This window comes from Argentina silus, assembly GCF_951799395.1.
Source record: "Argentina silus genome assembly, chromosome: 2".
Lineage (NCBI taxonomy): Eukaryota > Metazoa > Chordata > Actinopteri > Argentiniformes > Argentinidae > Argentina > Argentina silus.
Window position 1 is genome coordinate 32005096 of NC_139656.1, and position 17461 is coordinate 32022556.

Below are 17461 nucleotides of genomic sequence, written 5' to 3' on the forward strand. Positions count from 1 at the left end.
GATTGTAAACACGTGTGTTTGATGCCGTTCCATATTCCGTTTCATGCGTTGCGATGAGCCCGTCCTCTGATTTCTACCTCCACCAGCCTCCCTCTGTCTGCTGTTCTGGGTTTCCTAGAAAATGTCACTGTCATGATGGACGTGCTCAGGTCTTGTTTGCTGCGGAGGACCAGAGGAGGGTGGGTGACCTTCTCTCTTGGGGAGAGAGAGAAAAAAGCAGATTGAGGGCAGATTCTCCCATGTGACAGGATAAACTTGCCACATGAGCAGAATCAACAGAATCACTCAAGGACATGACTTGAAAGAATCTGAGAGAAAAAACAAGTATTGAAAGAATGATATAGTGGATTTTTACACCTGATGAAACCCTAGTTGAGACTGTGTGTGTGTGTGTGTGTGTGTGTGTGTGTGTGTGTGTGTGTGTGTGTGTCTGTGTGTGTGTGTGTGTCTGTGTGTCTGTGTGTGTGTGTGTGTGTTGAAAGGGAGGAGACTGGGCCCACCAGGGTTGGGGTCAATTTGATTTCAGTTCAGCCGAAATCAGGAATTGATTGAAATTTCCAATTCAAAAATAGGATAAAACATTTGATGTAATAAGCTTCTCATTTTCAGTGTATTGAGGAATCATTGAAAATAAATCCCCCATTCTCAATCAGTGAATTGTCATTTCCAATTACTTCCTGAATTGAATTGGAATTCAACTGACACCAATCCTGCTGTCAACTACCTCGAGACAAGTGGAGGCTGGTGGAGGTAGAAATCGGAGGACGGGCTCGTTGTAGTGCATGGAATGGAATGAGGAACGGTATCAAACACACATGTTCTCATTCCGTTCCTCATTCCATTCCATGCACTACAATGAGCCCGTCCTCCGATTTCTACCTCCACCAGCCTCCCCTGCTGTAATTTATATAGGAGCTGGAAGAGACACATAGACCACTGTATGGACAAGCTCTCTGCTGCCTGGGAATGTATGAATGTATGAATGTATGAATGAATGAATGAATGAATGAATGAATATCCATTGATATTTGCTGCTAAAGATACACAAAATATCCCTTGAGCAGTTTTGCATGATATTTCCACAAACACTGTTCTGTCATGCCTTTGAAGAAGCAGAAACAGAGGACTTAATACAAACCAGACTGAGAAATAACAATACACACGGCATATCTGTGAATGATGATTTTGTTTTCAATTACATACTCGCATTCCACAGACATGTGATCACACCAGGCGAGGCCGGTGGAGGTAGAAATCGGAGGACGGGCTCGTGGCGGTGCACGGAACGGAATGAGGAACGGTATCAAACACGTGTGTCTCATCCCATTCCTCACTCCGTTCCATGCGTTACAATGAGCCCCGTCCTCCGATTTTGTACCTCCGCCAGCCTCCCCTGGGTCACACACTCACTGAAGAGAATCAGTCACACACTTCCCGACACTGTGTACAGAACCGTCTGTCAGTTTGTGCAAATAAATGAGACAAACAAAACACAGCATTCGACATCAGTGACGCCCTGGTGAGTAGCTCAGATACAGCGGAACATATCTTGATGAAGAGAAACAAATCAGATATGAACTTTATGAAAATGTTTTCATTGATTGATCAAATCCAGGAAGTGCTGGAGGACATAGTCGTTTCCACTCGATAGAAGTGCCCACTGGCTGTAGAGAGAGAGAGAGAGCCCAGCCTATCACAGAGGAGCACGGGATGAGGTTTTTTAACGGCTCTGTCATCGCTCACCACGGAGGAGAAGCTTCAAAAACAACCGGTCAATCGCCCCATACCAGATAGAGGTGGAGTTACACAACCTTCGATAACATGATGGCCCACATACCCCTCAGCCAGCCAGCCAGTCAGCCAGCCAGGCAGGCAGGCAGGCAGGCAGGCAGTCAGTCAGTCAGGCAGCCAGTCAGCCAGCCCAGCCAGCCAGTCAGCCAGCCAGCCCAGCCAGCCAGCCAGCCCAGCCAGCCAGCCAGCCAGGCAGGCAGGCAGGCAGTCAGTCAGGCAGCCAGTCAGCCAGCCAGTCAGCCAGCCAGCCCAGCCAGCCAGTCAGCCAGCCAGCCCAGTCAGCCAGCCAGCCCAGTCAGCCAGCCAGCCAGGCAGCCAGCCAGCCAGTCAGGCAGTCAGTCAGTCAGCCCAGCCAGCCAGTCAGCCAGTCAGCCAGCCAGTCAACCAGTCAGCCAGTCAGCCAGCCAGTCAACCAGTCAGCCAGCCAGTCCACCAGTCAGCCAGACAGCCAGTCAAGCAGCCAGTCAGCCAGTCAGCCAGTCAGCCAGCCCAGGCAGTCAGTCAGCCCAGCCAGCCAGTCAGCCAGTCAGCCAGCCAGTCAACCAGTCAGCCAGTCAGCCAGTCAGCCAGTCAGCCAGCCAGCCAGCCAGGCAGTCAGTCAGCCAGTCAGCCAGTCATTCAGCCAGCCAGCTAGCCAGGCAGCCAGCCAGGCAGTCAGTCAGCCATCCAGTCAGTCAGTCAGTCAGCCAGCCAGCCAGTCAGTCAGCCAGTCAGTCAGCCAGTCAGTCAGCCAGCCCAGCCAGTCAGCCAGCCAGCCAGCAGAGGAGCCTGGTGGACAGGCCATATGTGACTCAACACCACCATCTAGTGGCCAGTTCACACACAGCAGAGGGGAAAAACATGACATGTCTGAGCAGCAATTTGGTTAGGGTTAGGGTTAGGGTTAGGGTTAGGGTTGGGGTTAGGGTTAAGATTAGGGTCAGTTTTAGGCTGTCACTGGGATGCTGGTCAGGAAAGTCCCTTTAGTCTCACACAGGTGTTTACTACCATTCCTCATTCCGTTCCATGCATTACAATGAGCCCGTCCTCCGATTTCTACCTCCAGCAGCCTCAGAGCTCTCCAGACTCTGACACCAGGGTTATAGGAGGTTGTCAGCTGTTTATTAATCTGAGGCACATTGAGGTTCATTTTACTGGCATATCACACATAACTCACTAACCCCATATTTCTCAGACTTTAATGATGAATGTGTGTGTGTGTGTGTGTGCGTGTATGTGTGTGTGCGTGTATGTGTGTGTGTGTGTGTGTGTGTGTGTGTGTGTATGCCTATATGTGCCAATATGTATACTGTATGTCTGTGCAGTATGTACTCCCCACTGCTTTTCCTTAACAACCTTGAGACCACCTTAATCGCCCCCCCCCAGGCCTACCACTATAGGTATTCCTCCTGTGCTGAACAGATGTTCAGAGGTTGTTTTTTTTATCGTTCTGCTTTGTTGCAGGTAAGCATCAGAGGGGTGAAATTGAGTGAATTACCCCTTAATGCCGTCATATCTGAGGCTCTACGGCTCCCTGCTTCCTCCTGCTTATTATTCCCTTCAAATCAAAGTGGCTCAACCAACCCGCTGTCTCCAAAACCCCCGGAAAATGGTTCAGGATTACTCAGCCAAATGAAATGTGGGCAACCATCCCTGCCCTCAGGAGCTGTCCTGCTCTGAGGACTGAAGAGGGAGAGGGAGAGGGAGAGAGAGAGAGAGGGGGGGGGGAGAGAGTGTGAGAAAGAGAGAGGGAGAGAGAGAGAGAGAGGGGGGGGGGAGAGAGTGTGAGAGAGAGAGAAAGAGAGAGAGGGAGAGAGAGAGAGAGGGGGGGAGAGAGAGAGAGCGAGAGAGAGAGGTTGCGGGGGGCTGAAAGAGGGTCGGAGAGAGATAGAGAGAGAAATAGAGGTTCTGAGTGGATCCAGATGTGGTGTGTGTGTGTGTGTGTGGGGGGGGGGCTCTCTACTTACTCTGGATCCAGCTCGTAAGTCTCTGGGGCCCGAGTCAGTACATGTTAGAGATGTTGTGTTTCACTAGTGATGGTACAGTATCACCAACCCCCCCCCCTCCCCAGAGGACGTACGCCTGGATGACTGAGAAAAGCCATCGCTTCCGGGGACATTCCTGGAGGAACAGGGTTCAGGGTTCATGTTATACCATAGGGTTGTGTGCTGCCAGGCCAGGTTGTACATGGATGGCTGGCTGTCCTAAAAGCCTGCTGTGACAGACCTGGGCCATAGTGTGTGTGTGTGTGTACCAGATGAGGCTGCTAGTGGAGGTAGAAATTGGAGGACAGGTTTATTGTAATGCATGGAATGAGCCCGTGCTCCAGATTTCTACCTCCACCAGCCTCCCCTGGTGCGTACGTATGACGATGGCATGTGTGTACACATTTGTGTGAGAGACAGTGTGTGTGTGTGTGTGTGTGTGTGTGTGAGCCTGCATGTTTGAGCAACGACAACACTTGAGATCAAGTTCTGTTTCCTCAACACTGTATATGTGTGTCTATGTGAAGCCTGAAATCCTTGGGAAGTTGCCACATCATGTACAATCACTGTGTGTGTGTGTGTGTGTGTGTGTGTGTAAAATGATGACACCAAAAACCCAAAAAGTTACAACACATACGACCAATATTTTATTTTTGACAGAGTGGCCGGTAAACCCACACCAGCATGACGCCTGTCCCCGTTTCAGAAGAACGTCCACATGACAAAAAACAACAACATTTGGACTATCAAAACAAATTATACAGTATATAAATATACTTGGCCATCTTAGGAGGTCTGGTTGATGACGGCTCCTGGCTGCTTGAAATGCAAAGTGTCCCCTGTTTTCAACAGTTTGTTGGAATAGAAAAGCACTCACATATTTTTTTGCATTATTCATTATTCTTAGGAGGGCTTTTTTTATTATTATTTTTTTTATAAAATGGCATCCATTTTGAGAAGCTCCAGTACGGGCTGCTCTGAGATTGATCACAGCGGGGGGGAAAAAACAGAGAAAAGGGAGAGAAGTCCGTTTGATAACCGCAGAGCCTTGTGCTCTTGAACAGACACCTTCGCGTGACGCAACGTTTTCATCATAACCCTAACCCTAACCCAAAACCAAAAAGTGAACGGCAAAGAACGGAAATGTGAAGCGATCCACAGCTAAACAACAATGCACTGAAGAGTGTCATTCAAGATCATTTATGGATCCTTTAGCAACATTAAATCACGAGCAGCACTTACAGGTCAATCTGAGAGTGCCGTATTAGGATCAGGAGACAGCCCTATTCACAAAACTTCTCAAAACCAAAAATGAATGCATCATGGGCTGGTGTGTATGTGTGTGAGAGAGTTTGAGCGAGTGACTCATGTGATCTGAACACCACTTCTTTGTGTGTGTGTGTGTGTGTGTGTGTGTGTGTATGTGTGTGTGTGTGTGTGTGAACAAGCTGAAACAGCAAACCACTCCACAAACACAGCTGACAAGGTTTCTGTTGGTGAAAAACTAACAGCGTCTTCTCAACAGCATCAGAGCCCCAGGCTGTAATGTGACCCTGAACAACTAAACATCTTCCTCATCCTCATCCTCTTCTAAATAATAATAATGTATACTTCATTGATCCCCGAGACGAAATTATCTTTTCGAACCCTCCCCCGAGACAGCACACACAGCACAGCCTTAGGGAGAACCGAGCTCTGGGCTCTACTGCACAGGGTCAACCCCAGGTTAAGTGCCTTGCTCAAGGGCCCAACGGCAGCGGTGGTAAGATACCTTAGATATGATGCCAGCAACCCTCCAGTCACCAGCCCCCCTGGCCCACCTGGCCCCCTCCTGAGGTGGGGATCAAACCAGCGACCTTCCGACTGCTGGCCGGCCTCTCTAACCTCTAGGCCACCTGCCGCCCCCTAAAGATAAACATGCAGGCCAGCAGAAAAGGTCAAACTAAGAACTAGGCTAGTTATTCTCATCAAAGTGTGGTCAAAGGAACAAGGAAGAAAAAAACAACCACAAAAAAATAATCAAATGTCTTTTTTAATTATTTTTTTCGATAACTTATGTGTGTGTGTGTGTGTGTGTACAGCTGTGTCATCACGCAGGCAGTCTTTACTGACCATAGTTTACAACCACACACGCTGCATAACCAACACAGCCAGAAGACATGCTGCTAGCCAACCAGGCCACGAGCGGGGGGGGGCAGCTCCGAGCGGGAGGGAAGCTCCGAGGGGCGGGGGGGGGCAGCTCCAGAGGGGGAGGAGGGAAGCTCCGAGTGGCGGGGGGGGGGGCAGCTCTGAGTGTGTGTGTGTGTGTGTGTGGGGGGGGGGGGGGGGGGGGGGGGTACAGAGGGGAATGCCACACCCACACAGCACTGAGCGTTAGTCCGGTGCCGTGCATTAATTTAAAAAAAAACCCAAAAAACAGGACGAGGGACAGGTCAAATTCAGGTAAATTGGAGTGAATTATACTGATTTATAAAACTTGTCTCTTCAGAGTAGCAAGTGTGTTGGACTTTGTGAAAGGACCAGCGATATAGCCAGGGACAGAACAGAACAGCTCACACATTAACTGGCATTTTCTCAAATCTCCTCAAAACAAGCTGAATAAAATTAAAAAAACATCTTCATTGTATTTGTTTGGTTTTTGAAAATGCGAAACGACACCTGTGCAAAACAAAACATTTTTCTAAAGGCCTCAAAGCTCAAACAAATCTCAGAAAAACGAACAAAACAAACACACAGAACAAAGACTTTTAACAGAGTTTGACATTAAATATAAAGAGGGAGAATCTGCGGTGTGATGGATGACGATGCTGATGATGAAGGTCCTCGACTCCCGGAAAGAGAAGAGAGCAGAAAGGGGACTGGAATTCATACTCTAGCGCTGCCCTCCCCCCCTTCCTGTATGGGCGGGGCTTGTAGAAGTGGAATGCTCTGGGATAGGCCTACAACTGGCCTGGCCACACCTCTGCACTGCTGTCATGGTGATGTTGGCAATGGTGGTGGTGGTGGTGGTGCAACAGCGCCTCCTACTGGTCCTAAAGTTAGTTGGGTTTGGTCGGGCCGGTTCCTGCGTGGTGTGGAGAGGGAGACGGGGGGGCTTCAGAAGACCGAGATGAGGGCAAAGACCCCATAGAGGAGAGCGCAGGGGTACGCCACCAACAGCTGCTGGCCATCCATTGCCAGGGCCGAGATGAAGATCTTCGAGGCGGAGAAGCTGCACCAGCCAATGATGGCGGCCGTGATGACGATCCCGATCACGCCTCTGTGAAAGGGAAGGGAAGGGAAGGGAAGGACGGAGGTGGTTAGCCCGGTCAGGGTCTGCTTTTAGGTCCGTTAGTTCAACATTAGGTCAACTATAACAGCTCAATAAAAGCTGAATAACAGCTGAAACCTGAACCAGAGTCAGTGCTTTACAGTAGAGAGAGTAGTGCAGTCTTCTCCACCCCCAGGGGGAAGGCATTTCCAGCAGCAGATATACAAAGAACCACAACATATATATACACACACACACACACACACAGACAGTAAATATTAATGATTAAATATTAATAAATACTCAAACACAGTAAACAATCAAAACACGAGAAAACACACCCGGCCATAAGACACCGAGCGCAAATCCACAAGTAGGGCAGTGCCATGTGACAAACACCCTCACAGTCACGACAGCGGAGGCTGGTGGAGGTAGAAATCGGAGGACGGGCCTCACTGTGACGCATGCGACTGGAATGGTATCCTTCCCTCATTGGGTTCCATGCGTCAAAATGAGGCCGTCCTCCGATGTCTACCTCCACCAGCCTCCCTACGTTCCCGACCAGCAAACGGGGATGGTTGGTGACGGCTCCTTACTGTAAAGAGATGACCACGCCGCACGTGGAGAGGAGGATCATGGGTAGCAGGCAGTAGCCCAGGACGCTGGCCACGCAGCCGAAGGACACGCCCGTCATGCTCATCAGGTTGAGCAGACAGTAGACGCCCAGGCAGCCGATGGCACTGATGCCATACACGTAGCCAAACTGGATCTTCCCTGTCTGGGGTTGGCACACACACAGATCACACACACACACACACACAGACACACACAGATCACAGATCACAAACACAGATGACAGATCACACACAAAAAACAAGGACTTAATACACACATTTGACTGCACAGGTTAAAGTGAGTCATGATGGCTTACAGATGGCTTATATATGTTCAACTAACTCCCTGCTAGCCCAAGCCCTTACCCCAAACCTAACACTGACACACCTGTTCACATCAACATAGTTGCAGACAGTTGACAGTGTGTGAGTGTGAGTCTGTCTGTGTCTCTGTGTGTGTGTGTGTGTGTGTGTGTGTGTGTGTTGGGTATCAGACATTTGATAGTGTCTGAGTGTGCGTGTGTGTATGTGTGTGTTGCGTATCAACATAGCGTCAGACAGTTGATAGTGTGTGTGTGAGTGTGTCTGTCCGTGTGTGTGTGTGTGTGTGTGTGTGTGTGTCCAAGTGGTTGCATATCAAACCCAGTTAAAGTTGATACATAGAGACCATGTAAAAGAGCCTAGGCCTATCCATGTCTTATAGGCCTGTATGGCCATGGGAGGTGGAAGACACTGAAATAAACTCCATCATCATCATCATCATCACCACCACCACCACCACCTCGTCTAAAATGGGCCCCAGAAACGGTTCCGGTTCTTACCAGGAGCAGGGTGGCGCCGAAGGCCAGGCAGAAGACCATGGGTCCAGCCAGGTCCGTCTCATTCATGATGCTGCCGTCTGCGGCCTTCAGGGGGTGGAGCACCGTCAGGGTCTTCTGCCAGATGTGGTCAAAGTTGATCCCCAACTCTGGAGGTGGCGGGACAGAGTTAGCAGAGGCATGAGGGGATGGTTTGTTTTGTTTTTTTAAATATGTTTTTAGGGCATTTCTGCTTTATTGGGATAGAGACAGTGGAGATTGACAGGAAGGATGGGAGAGAGAGAGAGGAGGGATGACATGCGAGATAGGTCGAGGGTCGGAATCGAACCAGGAACCTTGAGATTACGTGGTCAGCGCGTTAGTGTGCTACGCCACTGAGCGCCCCGGTATGAGGGGATGTTGAAGACTTGACACCTAACAGCGCAGAGGGTCAGGGTTTCCCTCCGGAGAACGGAAGCGGGGCGCTGCGCTTTGGTCGACGTTAAAGGAACAAATGAACCCCGACAGTCGTGACAGAGTGACTATCTTTGATCACCAACGGCGTCGTTGTTAAAAGCGACAGGGAAAGCGCTGTTTTGTTCCTCAGTGAATGCGGCGTTTCCGTCGCCACCTTGCTCAAAACCCCTGAGGGCGCGTACGTTCTTTTTTTCAGGAATCAAACGCAGAAAGGTACATGACAACTACACCGGCCGTGCGCTTTGAAATGGGAGCGTTGCATAACTCCCGTGGGTCTGGAGCACCTGCAAGCGCCTGTTTTCTTCCCGGACTACGAAATAGAAACTGAGATGCTGAAATTTGAGATGCTGTGCCCCAAGATCACACACTCGGTGGGGAACGCACGCGCGCACGCATACACACAGACAGACACACACACACACGATCTGTGTGTGCTCGTGTGTCTGTGTGTGTGTGTGTGCGAGTTCCCACACAGACACACACACACACACAGACACACATACACACACAGACACACACACACACAGACTATATCATGGCTGATCAGAGCTTTCACCTAGCTCTAAGAGCCTAATCCTCATCAACACAGCATGACCACATCTAGAGACAGCCATCAGAAGCTGATTATACAAAGAAGACAGGAATCATACTGCAGCCGAACAATCCAACAGAAGGCCATGCTGAAACAAGATACAAGCCTTGGGTAACAATTACAAGCAGCAGAACGTTTCCTTGTTTCCTTGTATAAACTATGAACAACTCGCTCTCTATAATGTGAGTGAGTGAGTGAGTGAGTGAGTGAGTGAGTGAGTGAGTGAGTGAGTGAGTGAGTGAGTGAGTGAGTGCCACAGGCCCAGTGCGAACGTGAATCCAGGAAGCTGTACGCCTCCATGCTGCTAACAGAGACGATGACTTCACACACTGAGCCATGCATCAGATCAGCCGCTCTGCCCTGGGTGACTCTCACACACACACACACACACACACACACACACACACACACACACACACACACACACACACACACCTGACTGATGGCCCAGTTACAGCACACAGCTGGGGAACTGGGCCAGTCCAGCCCAAGTAGGCCCACCTGTCTCAGGAGGCCAGGGATGTACAGTACATCATTCCATTTAAGACAACCGAGACCCCTCATATCATACCACTGACCTCTGACCCCTGACCTCTCTTGTACCCCACCGAGATGTTTGACCAGATCTGAAACGACCCAAACCACTTCAGGCACTTTGTGTAGAGCTGATAAGATAGCAGCTCCACCTTGCACTCAGGGGGGAGGGGGATGTGGTTGGGGGGAGGGGGAAGCGGTTGGGGGGAGGGGGATGTGGTGGGGGAGAGGCGGTGTTTCTACACCAGGTCAAGGCTGCCTTCCATGGTGTTTAGTAAGAGTAGTGGTCCTCACTGCTGGGGCAGCACTGACAAACCTGATCCATCTAATCAAGGTACGTGTGACAGACAGGCAGCGCTGGGCTGGGACAACAGCCTGGACACACTGTGACTGTCCAGGACCAGGATTGAGGATCACTGGTATAAAATATTTCATCATCCTTGCTTCCATATGCACATCTCCTCCTCCTCCTCCTCCTCCTCCTCCTCTCCCTCCATATCCATCTACCCCCCCCCCTCCAGGTTCTCCTTACCCTCCAGCAGCGGGGGCTCATCATCAAAGCTGCTGCCGTACATAGACTGTGTGGGGGTAGGTGTGAAGGCCGGGGTGGGCTGGTAGATCTGCCCAGTGTAGGGCTGCTGAGGCTGCATCATCCCCTGGGCACCGTACGCCATGGGCTGGGAGTAGTCATACTGACCGTAGGGCCTGGGGGTTGGGGATAGGCAGACACAGACACAGACACAGACACAGACACAGACACAGACACAGACACAGACACAGACACAGACACAGACACACACCTCAGAACATCATAGCTTTGTTACTCACTAAACCACAGGGCTACAAGCTAGTTGTCTGTGATAGCTAGCTGTAATGACACTAGCTGAATGTATTTTAGCCTGTTCGAATGGGATGCTAACATTGGCTTCCAGTTTATGTAATGTCAATAGAGTTATACTTACGGTACACTGTTTGGAGGTACTCTACGGATGAAAGCATTATGTTAATATTGTGACGGTGCCTTTCAGGTTGCCACATCATTAGCGGACCCATTCACAAGGCCTGCATCAAGGTACTGGCATCAAAGCGCACTGATTCACAGGTAATCAACACTTACTTGTTGTAGGGGTCTTCCGTGTTGCTGTAGCCATATCCAGCGGGTTGGCCCTGGTCATCTACACTGTAACTGGACTGGTAGAAATCTGTGTTGAAGTTGTCGAACCCTGAGCCTGACATGTCTTGTCTGTCTGCAGAAAAAGGGACAGAGCGTTGCGGCTAAAGAAATAAGCTAATCCATCTAGCTCGCAACCCGATTCATTGACATCGCTAAGCAGTAATGCATAGTAACGCATCTCTGGCTAGATATCTTATTTCTATTAGACGGTTAAGACAACTAGGTAGCTGATATTACCACAGCGGTAACCAACGTTCTCTGGTTCTGAGTACCGTTAGCTTTAGCGCAGTGGATATTTAGGGTGGCTACCTAGCTAGTTTAGAGCGCAACTCATTAACTTGATGTGGGGCTCAACACAATAACGTTCCTTGTTACTTATCCTGTTACATAGACATCAAACAGCGACACTGAGTGTTCTTACCTGCAACGTTACACAAATTAACGTTTGTGTAACGCTCTGCCAACTTCGTTGCTACGTGTCAAGAGAACAATAATAGAATTTCTTCTGGTGTCTGCTACGTTGCAAACGGGAGGGCGTAAGGGACAAGTTCTTTGCAAAAATAAATCTTGCGCCTCCTTCAGACGAGCTACAGTACAGCAGGAGGGAGGATGTAATACATCACTAAATACATGATGATGTGGCATGTCATTTTCCAGCATTATGTTTTGCATGAGTATCCAGTAAATTATTCAACCTTTTCCTGAGGACTGTATATTTTTCTTCATTGAGTTCCCATGGTCATACCTGTCAGTATGTTGAAGACCAAGTGCTGTTGCAGAGTGAGTGACAAAGCAAAAATAGACAAATAGATCAACGCAAATAAACACAAACAACCCACACAGCAAAAGCATTAGCATCCACTTTATTTAGGGTAATCTATTCCTTTAGCATTCATACCAGGCACTTGGAGGATTCGAGTGGCAGTGGAGGCTAGTGGAGGTAGAAATCGGAGGACGGGCTCATTGTAATGCAACGTGTTTGATACCATTCCTCATTCCATTCCAGGCATTACAATGAGCCCGTCCTCCGATTTCTACCTCCACCAGCCTCCCCTGTTAGGTGGTTCTCTGTTAAAGACATGCTACAGGATTTATTGTATCAGCCACCAGTTCAGCCACTAGTTCTGAAAGGAGCACTCACAAGCCAAAAACGGATCCCCGTATTACCTGATTTGACAGAGAGGGGGCATACCCTCACTTCCATGAGCAAGAGCTTTTTTTTGCAAAAGTTTGTTGGCCTTAAACTGAGGACTGTGTGGTCTAGTGAATTAAGAAATCGATTCACATTATATCATACAACCATACAGTCAACACTTAAGCCAAAATTAGACTTAAAGAATTAGTGACAAAACTCGCGTAGCGTCTCTTTAAGAGAATAAGGGAGTTGTATTAAAACAGACAGGGAGGTGGTCGGGCTTCAATGTGAGGCTGTGAAGGCTATTAGTAACAAAAGGAATCTTCCAGCGAAATCATTCAAACGACAAAGTCTCTGGGATGCCCAGTGTTTAACGAAGGCAGTTGCCTTCATCAGGAGCAAGAGGAACAGATCAATGGCTTGGCAGAGGATGAACTCCGAGGGATGTGTGGTGAGGAGGACAGCCAGGGGACTGCCACATACTGAGGGAGGTTCCTTCTTTGATGGTGAGAGACAAAGTGAAATACAGCATAACAGGCTGATATGGGTGGGTAGTTCGAATGGGTGTTCGGCGTCGGACTGGAAGAAAAGAAAGACACTGATTGTCAGTGACAGTAATGTAAAAGGCTTCCCCAGTAACTCTGATGTGGATGAGGGGGCACAAGGGGCATTATGCAGGAGAGGTGGGGTTTGGAATCACTGTGTTGTATGTAATCTTGCAGAGGCTTAATAGTAAACGCTTGTGTCTTCCATGTGGGTTCAAACCCTGCCTGTCACATAGGATGACAGTAAGATTTAGTACTCTCTCGGCCCCAATTTGCATGTGCAAAAATGTGTAAAAGTCGACCATCATTACCTTAATATCTCAATAGACGCAATGAGAAATAATCCAATGGGAGTTTTGAGCATTTCCATGATGTGCAATGCATTTTCAGACTGCTTACAAAAAACTCTGATTGAATAATTACAGTTTTCTTAAAACCATTGTTAAAAGCTACAAGCTTTCAAGCTACAATAACAATCATGCTGTAGAGTATTCTGAGTTGTAAAGTATTTCTGCTCTGCTCACTATTTGCTGAATGAAATTGGGGCCCTCTGCCTGTCTGTAGGGATTTCTATGTTGTAACAATAGCAACAGTTCACCCAGTGTAAGTGGTAAAGCCACGAGACACTGTTTGTTCCGGAGATGCACATAAACAACATTCAAATTCATTGGTAAATAATCCGGCTAGACTTGACACAAGATCAGAGCTGACAATAGTGACTCCAAACATGAGCGTTCGAAACGGAGAGGGGTGCAAATGCAATTAATCAGTCCCCATTATGCAGCTTCTCAAGTGAGGATGAAGACATGGATCGTTTCTCCTCCTCGGATGAGACAAGAGAAATCAATTTAATACATTGACACACAAATTCACATCTCAAACACCCATGACTAATCCTGAGCCTAAAAATGAATCACCCCTTTAATCATTTTAAAACTTTAAAAACACGTACTCTCCTTTATCCACTTAATGAGAGAAAATTGAAAACTGTCAGAGAGGCTTCTGGGAGGAGAGATAGAAACTAGGTCACTGCATTGCTACGCAGAAATAATTACCTTCTGCTAAAGTGTTGGCTTTAATCCTGTGTTATTGCCTGGGTATACGAGTGGATTACAACAGCCTTTTCACACCCACCATCCCCACCCCCGTCCCTCTCAGTTCTCCACATCATGAAATACACCTATACCAAAGAGAAGACATGCACCTATTTGGATCGTTGTCTCTGTACTTGTACTCTGCACAATGACAGTAAAGTTGAATCTAATCTAATCTAATCTGATCTAATAACAACACACTTACCACAGAAAAGGTATGTAGGTGGTAGACAAGCAAATTGTGTCACAAAACAATTCTACACTTTGAATTCCAAGCCATACACTTCGATGGCTCAGAGAATTGAAGGAGAAACATTTTCCGTTACTCTCACAGGCTTAAATGTTGTTCTGTTCATGCATTTTTCAGCCCCATCATGGTGTGACTGCAGGGTCAGTAAATTAATAATCAGTGACCCACGTGAGGCCATCCCTCCAGAGCTGGTCTTAGAATGTAGGTTAGGGGAGGTGGTCTTAGAACGTAGGTTAGGGGAGGTGTTCTGATCATGTTGGAGGCCAGGGTGGCTAGCTACACACTAGCTGATCCAGAGCTTGGTATCTGGTCTGAGAGGGAAGGCTAGCTAGCTGGTCTGAGGCTAGGCTAGCTAGCTGGTCTGAGGCTAGGCTAGCTAGCTGGTCTGAGGCTAGGCTAGCTAGCTGGTCTGAGGCTAGGCTAGCTAGCTGGTCTGAGAGGGAAGGGTAGCTAGCTGGTCTGAGGCTAGGCTAGCTAGCTGGTCTGAGAGGGAAGGGCAGCTAGCTGGTCTGAGAGGGAAGGGTAGCTAGCTGGTCTGAGGCTAGGCTAGCTAGCTGGTCTGAGAGGGAAGGGTAGCTAACTGGTCTGAGGCTAGGCTAGCTAGCTGGTCTGAGGCTAGGCTAGCTAGCTGGTCTGAGACTAGGCTAGCTAGCTAGTCTGAGAGGGTAGGCTAGCTAGCTGGTCTGAGGCTAGGCTAGCTAGCTAGTCTGAGAGGGTAGGCTAGCTAAAGGCAGCTGCAGATTTACTGAGTGTACCCTGGGATTATCACCACACTATTCTCATTTTCCCCTGTCAGAGCCGGTGCGAGCCGACCGACTGATGCCTGTCACAGCCAGCCTCCACACGTCTGAGAGAGCCAAATGGCGTGAAGAGGAAAATAAAGGAGAGGGAGAAGGAAAACGCCCCCATGGGCGTTGTGGTGTCTGATAGAATCACTGCTGGCAGGTGACAGAGGCCACGGCTCAGACTCAGCGCTCTTAAGATAGTTTCCTTTCTTTGTCTCCTGCCCCCCTTGTCTCCTTTCCTCATCTCCTTTCCTTCGTCCCTACAGTTTTGCGAGGACTAGACAGGTGTTAGGAAAGACTTTGGAAGGCTCCTGCCCCCTCCTACCTGTCCTGTCTTACCAGATCAGTGCAGGGGGAGGAGAGAAGACGAGGAAACCACGTGTAATTGTTGGGATACACCCCTTGATTCAATTATACATTCTCTAGATTCTGTGCGTCACACTTTCCTTTAACATCACACATATGCACAAATAATTCATTGGTAACTGTCTTGTAGAATTCCTGTGTGTTACATTCTGAAAGCAAAAAAAAAAAAAGCTTCAGAGGAGTCTGTGTTTGGAAGCAGTCCAGGCACGCTACTCTGTTTAGTGTGGATGCTAGGATATATAATATGTGGTGGTTGCTGATACTATTAGAACAAAGTCTATTCCATATCTTTGGCCATTACTGAGCTCATTAGTAAAGGATGATTATTATGAGTGGTATCTTATATTTCAGTTGGAGGGGAGCTTATCTGTTCACTGACAGTTATGATGAAAGATAGATAATAATACTTACCAGGAGAGGCTTGATGTAACGCCTGGAATGGAATGGAATGGAATGGAATGAGGAATTCCATACATTACAATGAGCCCATCCTCCTATTTCTATCTCCACCAGCCTCCACTGATACTTACTATATGTTGGCCAACAGCAATTCTAACAGCAGAGTTGTCGTATGACATTGGAGGGAACGATTATTACACACCATTAATGATTGGCTTACAGCTCACCAGAGTTCACCAAGAGATTTGACAAACCTTCAGGAGAGAGAGAGAGAGAGAGAGAGAGAGAGAGAGAGAGAGAGAGAGAATGAGAGAGAGGGAGAGAAAGACAGAGAATGAGAGAGAGGGAGAGAGACAGAGAGACACAGAGAGAGACACACACAAAGACAGAGACACATAGACACAGAGAGAGAGAGAATGAGAGAGACACACAGACACAGAGGGAGGGAGAGAGAGAGAGAGCAGCAACAGCCATGTTGTCAATCCCTCTGCATGTGGAGCCCATGTGACACCTCCTCCTGTGGCAGACAGGGTGTAGCAGCAGGAGCAGCACTGGCTGCTGGTGCTTAGCAACATCTCCTCTGCATGATCAGCCAAATCAACATGGTGAATGCCCTTGGCGCTGGGTGGCATACCAGAGGAGGCTGCAGGAGGGAGAAATCAGATTTCCATTTCTACCTCCACCAACCTCCACTGGTGGAGACCAGCCTCCCAAAGTCATTGCACCAGTCCTCTCTTGGCCAAGTTGTTATTGGAAAGGAGAATGTGCTCTCAATAGCGTATCTGGATAAATAAAGGTGACATGTATCAATAAATATGTTTTTATTTAACCCTTTCCTTATCCAGGTGAGTTTTACTGACTCTCTTTGGCAAGAGAACTGGCTGTGTAATGTGAATGATTTCATAGATTCATAGAACACTAGTGGAACCCCATCCGCTGTCACATATTCCGTACCCACACGATACGCTGGTAAAGTGGAACGTCACATGCTGTTTTGGAGACGCACAAACAAGCGTAACCCTGACATGGTAAGCTTGCTGCAGTACAGCATGCTTGTCTTCGGACACCTTGTTGATAGTTGTGTTGTCATGCTACTGCATTCTTCGGTGATGTGATACCGCATAGAGGCCTTCACGATTACAGTAATCCCTTTTCAAATACACTGTCCCTCCGGAGGAGCGCTCAGGCCCCATTTCACCAGGACACCATTCACACACTCTCACTCACGTGTGGGAAGACATACAACCCCTTTAAAACGTCCAGCTGATGCACACGAAGAGAGACGGCCACTAAGAAACACAAGCCGGGCGGCGATCGAATGCATAATCAAGCAAGCTATGAATACATAACAGGCAAAGCAAGTGAACACATAAGAGCCAAGCAAGTATGCAATCAACATCCTATGAATATCATAAAAGGGACAGTCTCCCGTGTAATATTGGATGTTGATTTCATTTCTCCACGGGCATACAGGCACGTGCTGTACAAACACTATCTAAAGCGTTAACCATGATGAACTGTCCAACATCCTTCTCGCCGGTGGAGGGAGAAATTGGAGGACGGGCTCATTGTCATTGTGTGTTGTTATAAACACAGCGTGTTCGATAGCGCTCCTCATTCCGTTCCGTGCGCTTACGATGAGCCCGGCCTCCGATTTCTACCTCCAGCGGCCTCCCCCTGCATCTCAGGCCTGG

General features: G+C 48.4%; 1 protein-coding gene across 2 annotated transcripts; it reads right to left on the reverse strand.

Annotated features, from left to right (window-relative positions):
• Nucleotides 1-4385: 4385 nt before the first annotated feature.
• yipf5 (Yip1 domain family, member 5) lies at nt 4386-11715 on the reverse strand. Of its 2 annotated transcripts, XM_083664900.1 has the most exons (7): nt 11615-11715; nt 11137-11266; nt 10982-11002; nt 10552-10724; nt 8441-8586; nt 7602-7783; nt 4386-7014 (listed from the first exon to the last, which is right to left on the reverse strand). In XM_083664900.1, the coding sequence occupies exons 2-7, from the start codon at nt 11253-11255 to the stop codon at nt 6852-6854; spliced, it is 804 nt and encodes a 267-aa protein (XP_083521026.1). In that variant the 5' UTR covers nt 11256-11266; nt 11615-11715; the 3' UTR covers nt 4386-6851. The 2 variants fall into 2 exon arrangements, with proteins under 2 accessions (XP_083521026.1, XP_083521027.1); XM_083664901.1 differs by lacking the exon at nt 10982-11002.
• Between the last annotated feature and the right edge of the window lie 5746 nt (nt 11716-17461).

Bases quoted from the DNA above. Each gene is read 5' to 3' on its own strand.
- yipf5 (XM_083664900.1), bottom strand. From the start codon at position 11,255: ATGTCAGGCTCAGGGTTCGACAACTTCAACACAGATTTCTACCAGTCC. The intron at 11,003-11,136 runs GTAAGTGTTGAT...TTTCATCCGTAG, and splicing joins ACGGAAGACCCCTACAACAA to AGTACCTCCAAACAGTGTAC. The intron at 7,015-7,601 runs GTAAGGAGCCGT...TCCCTTTCACAG, and splicing joins GGCGTGGTCATCTCTTTACA to AGGCGTGATCGGGATCGTCA.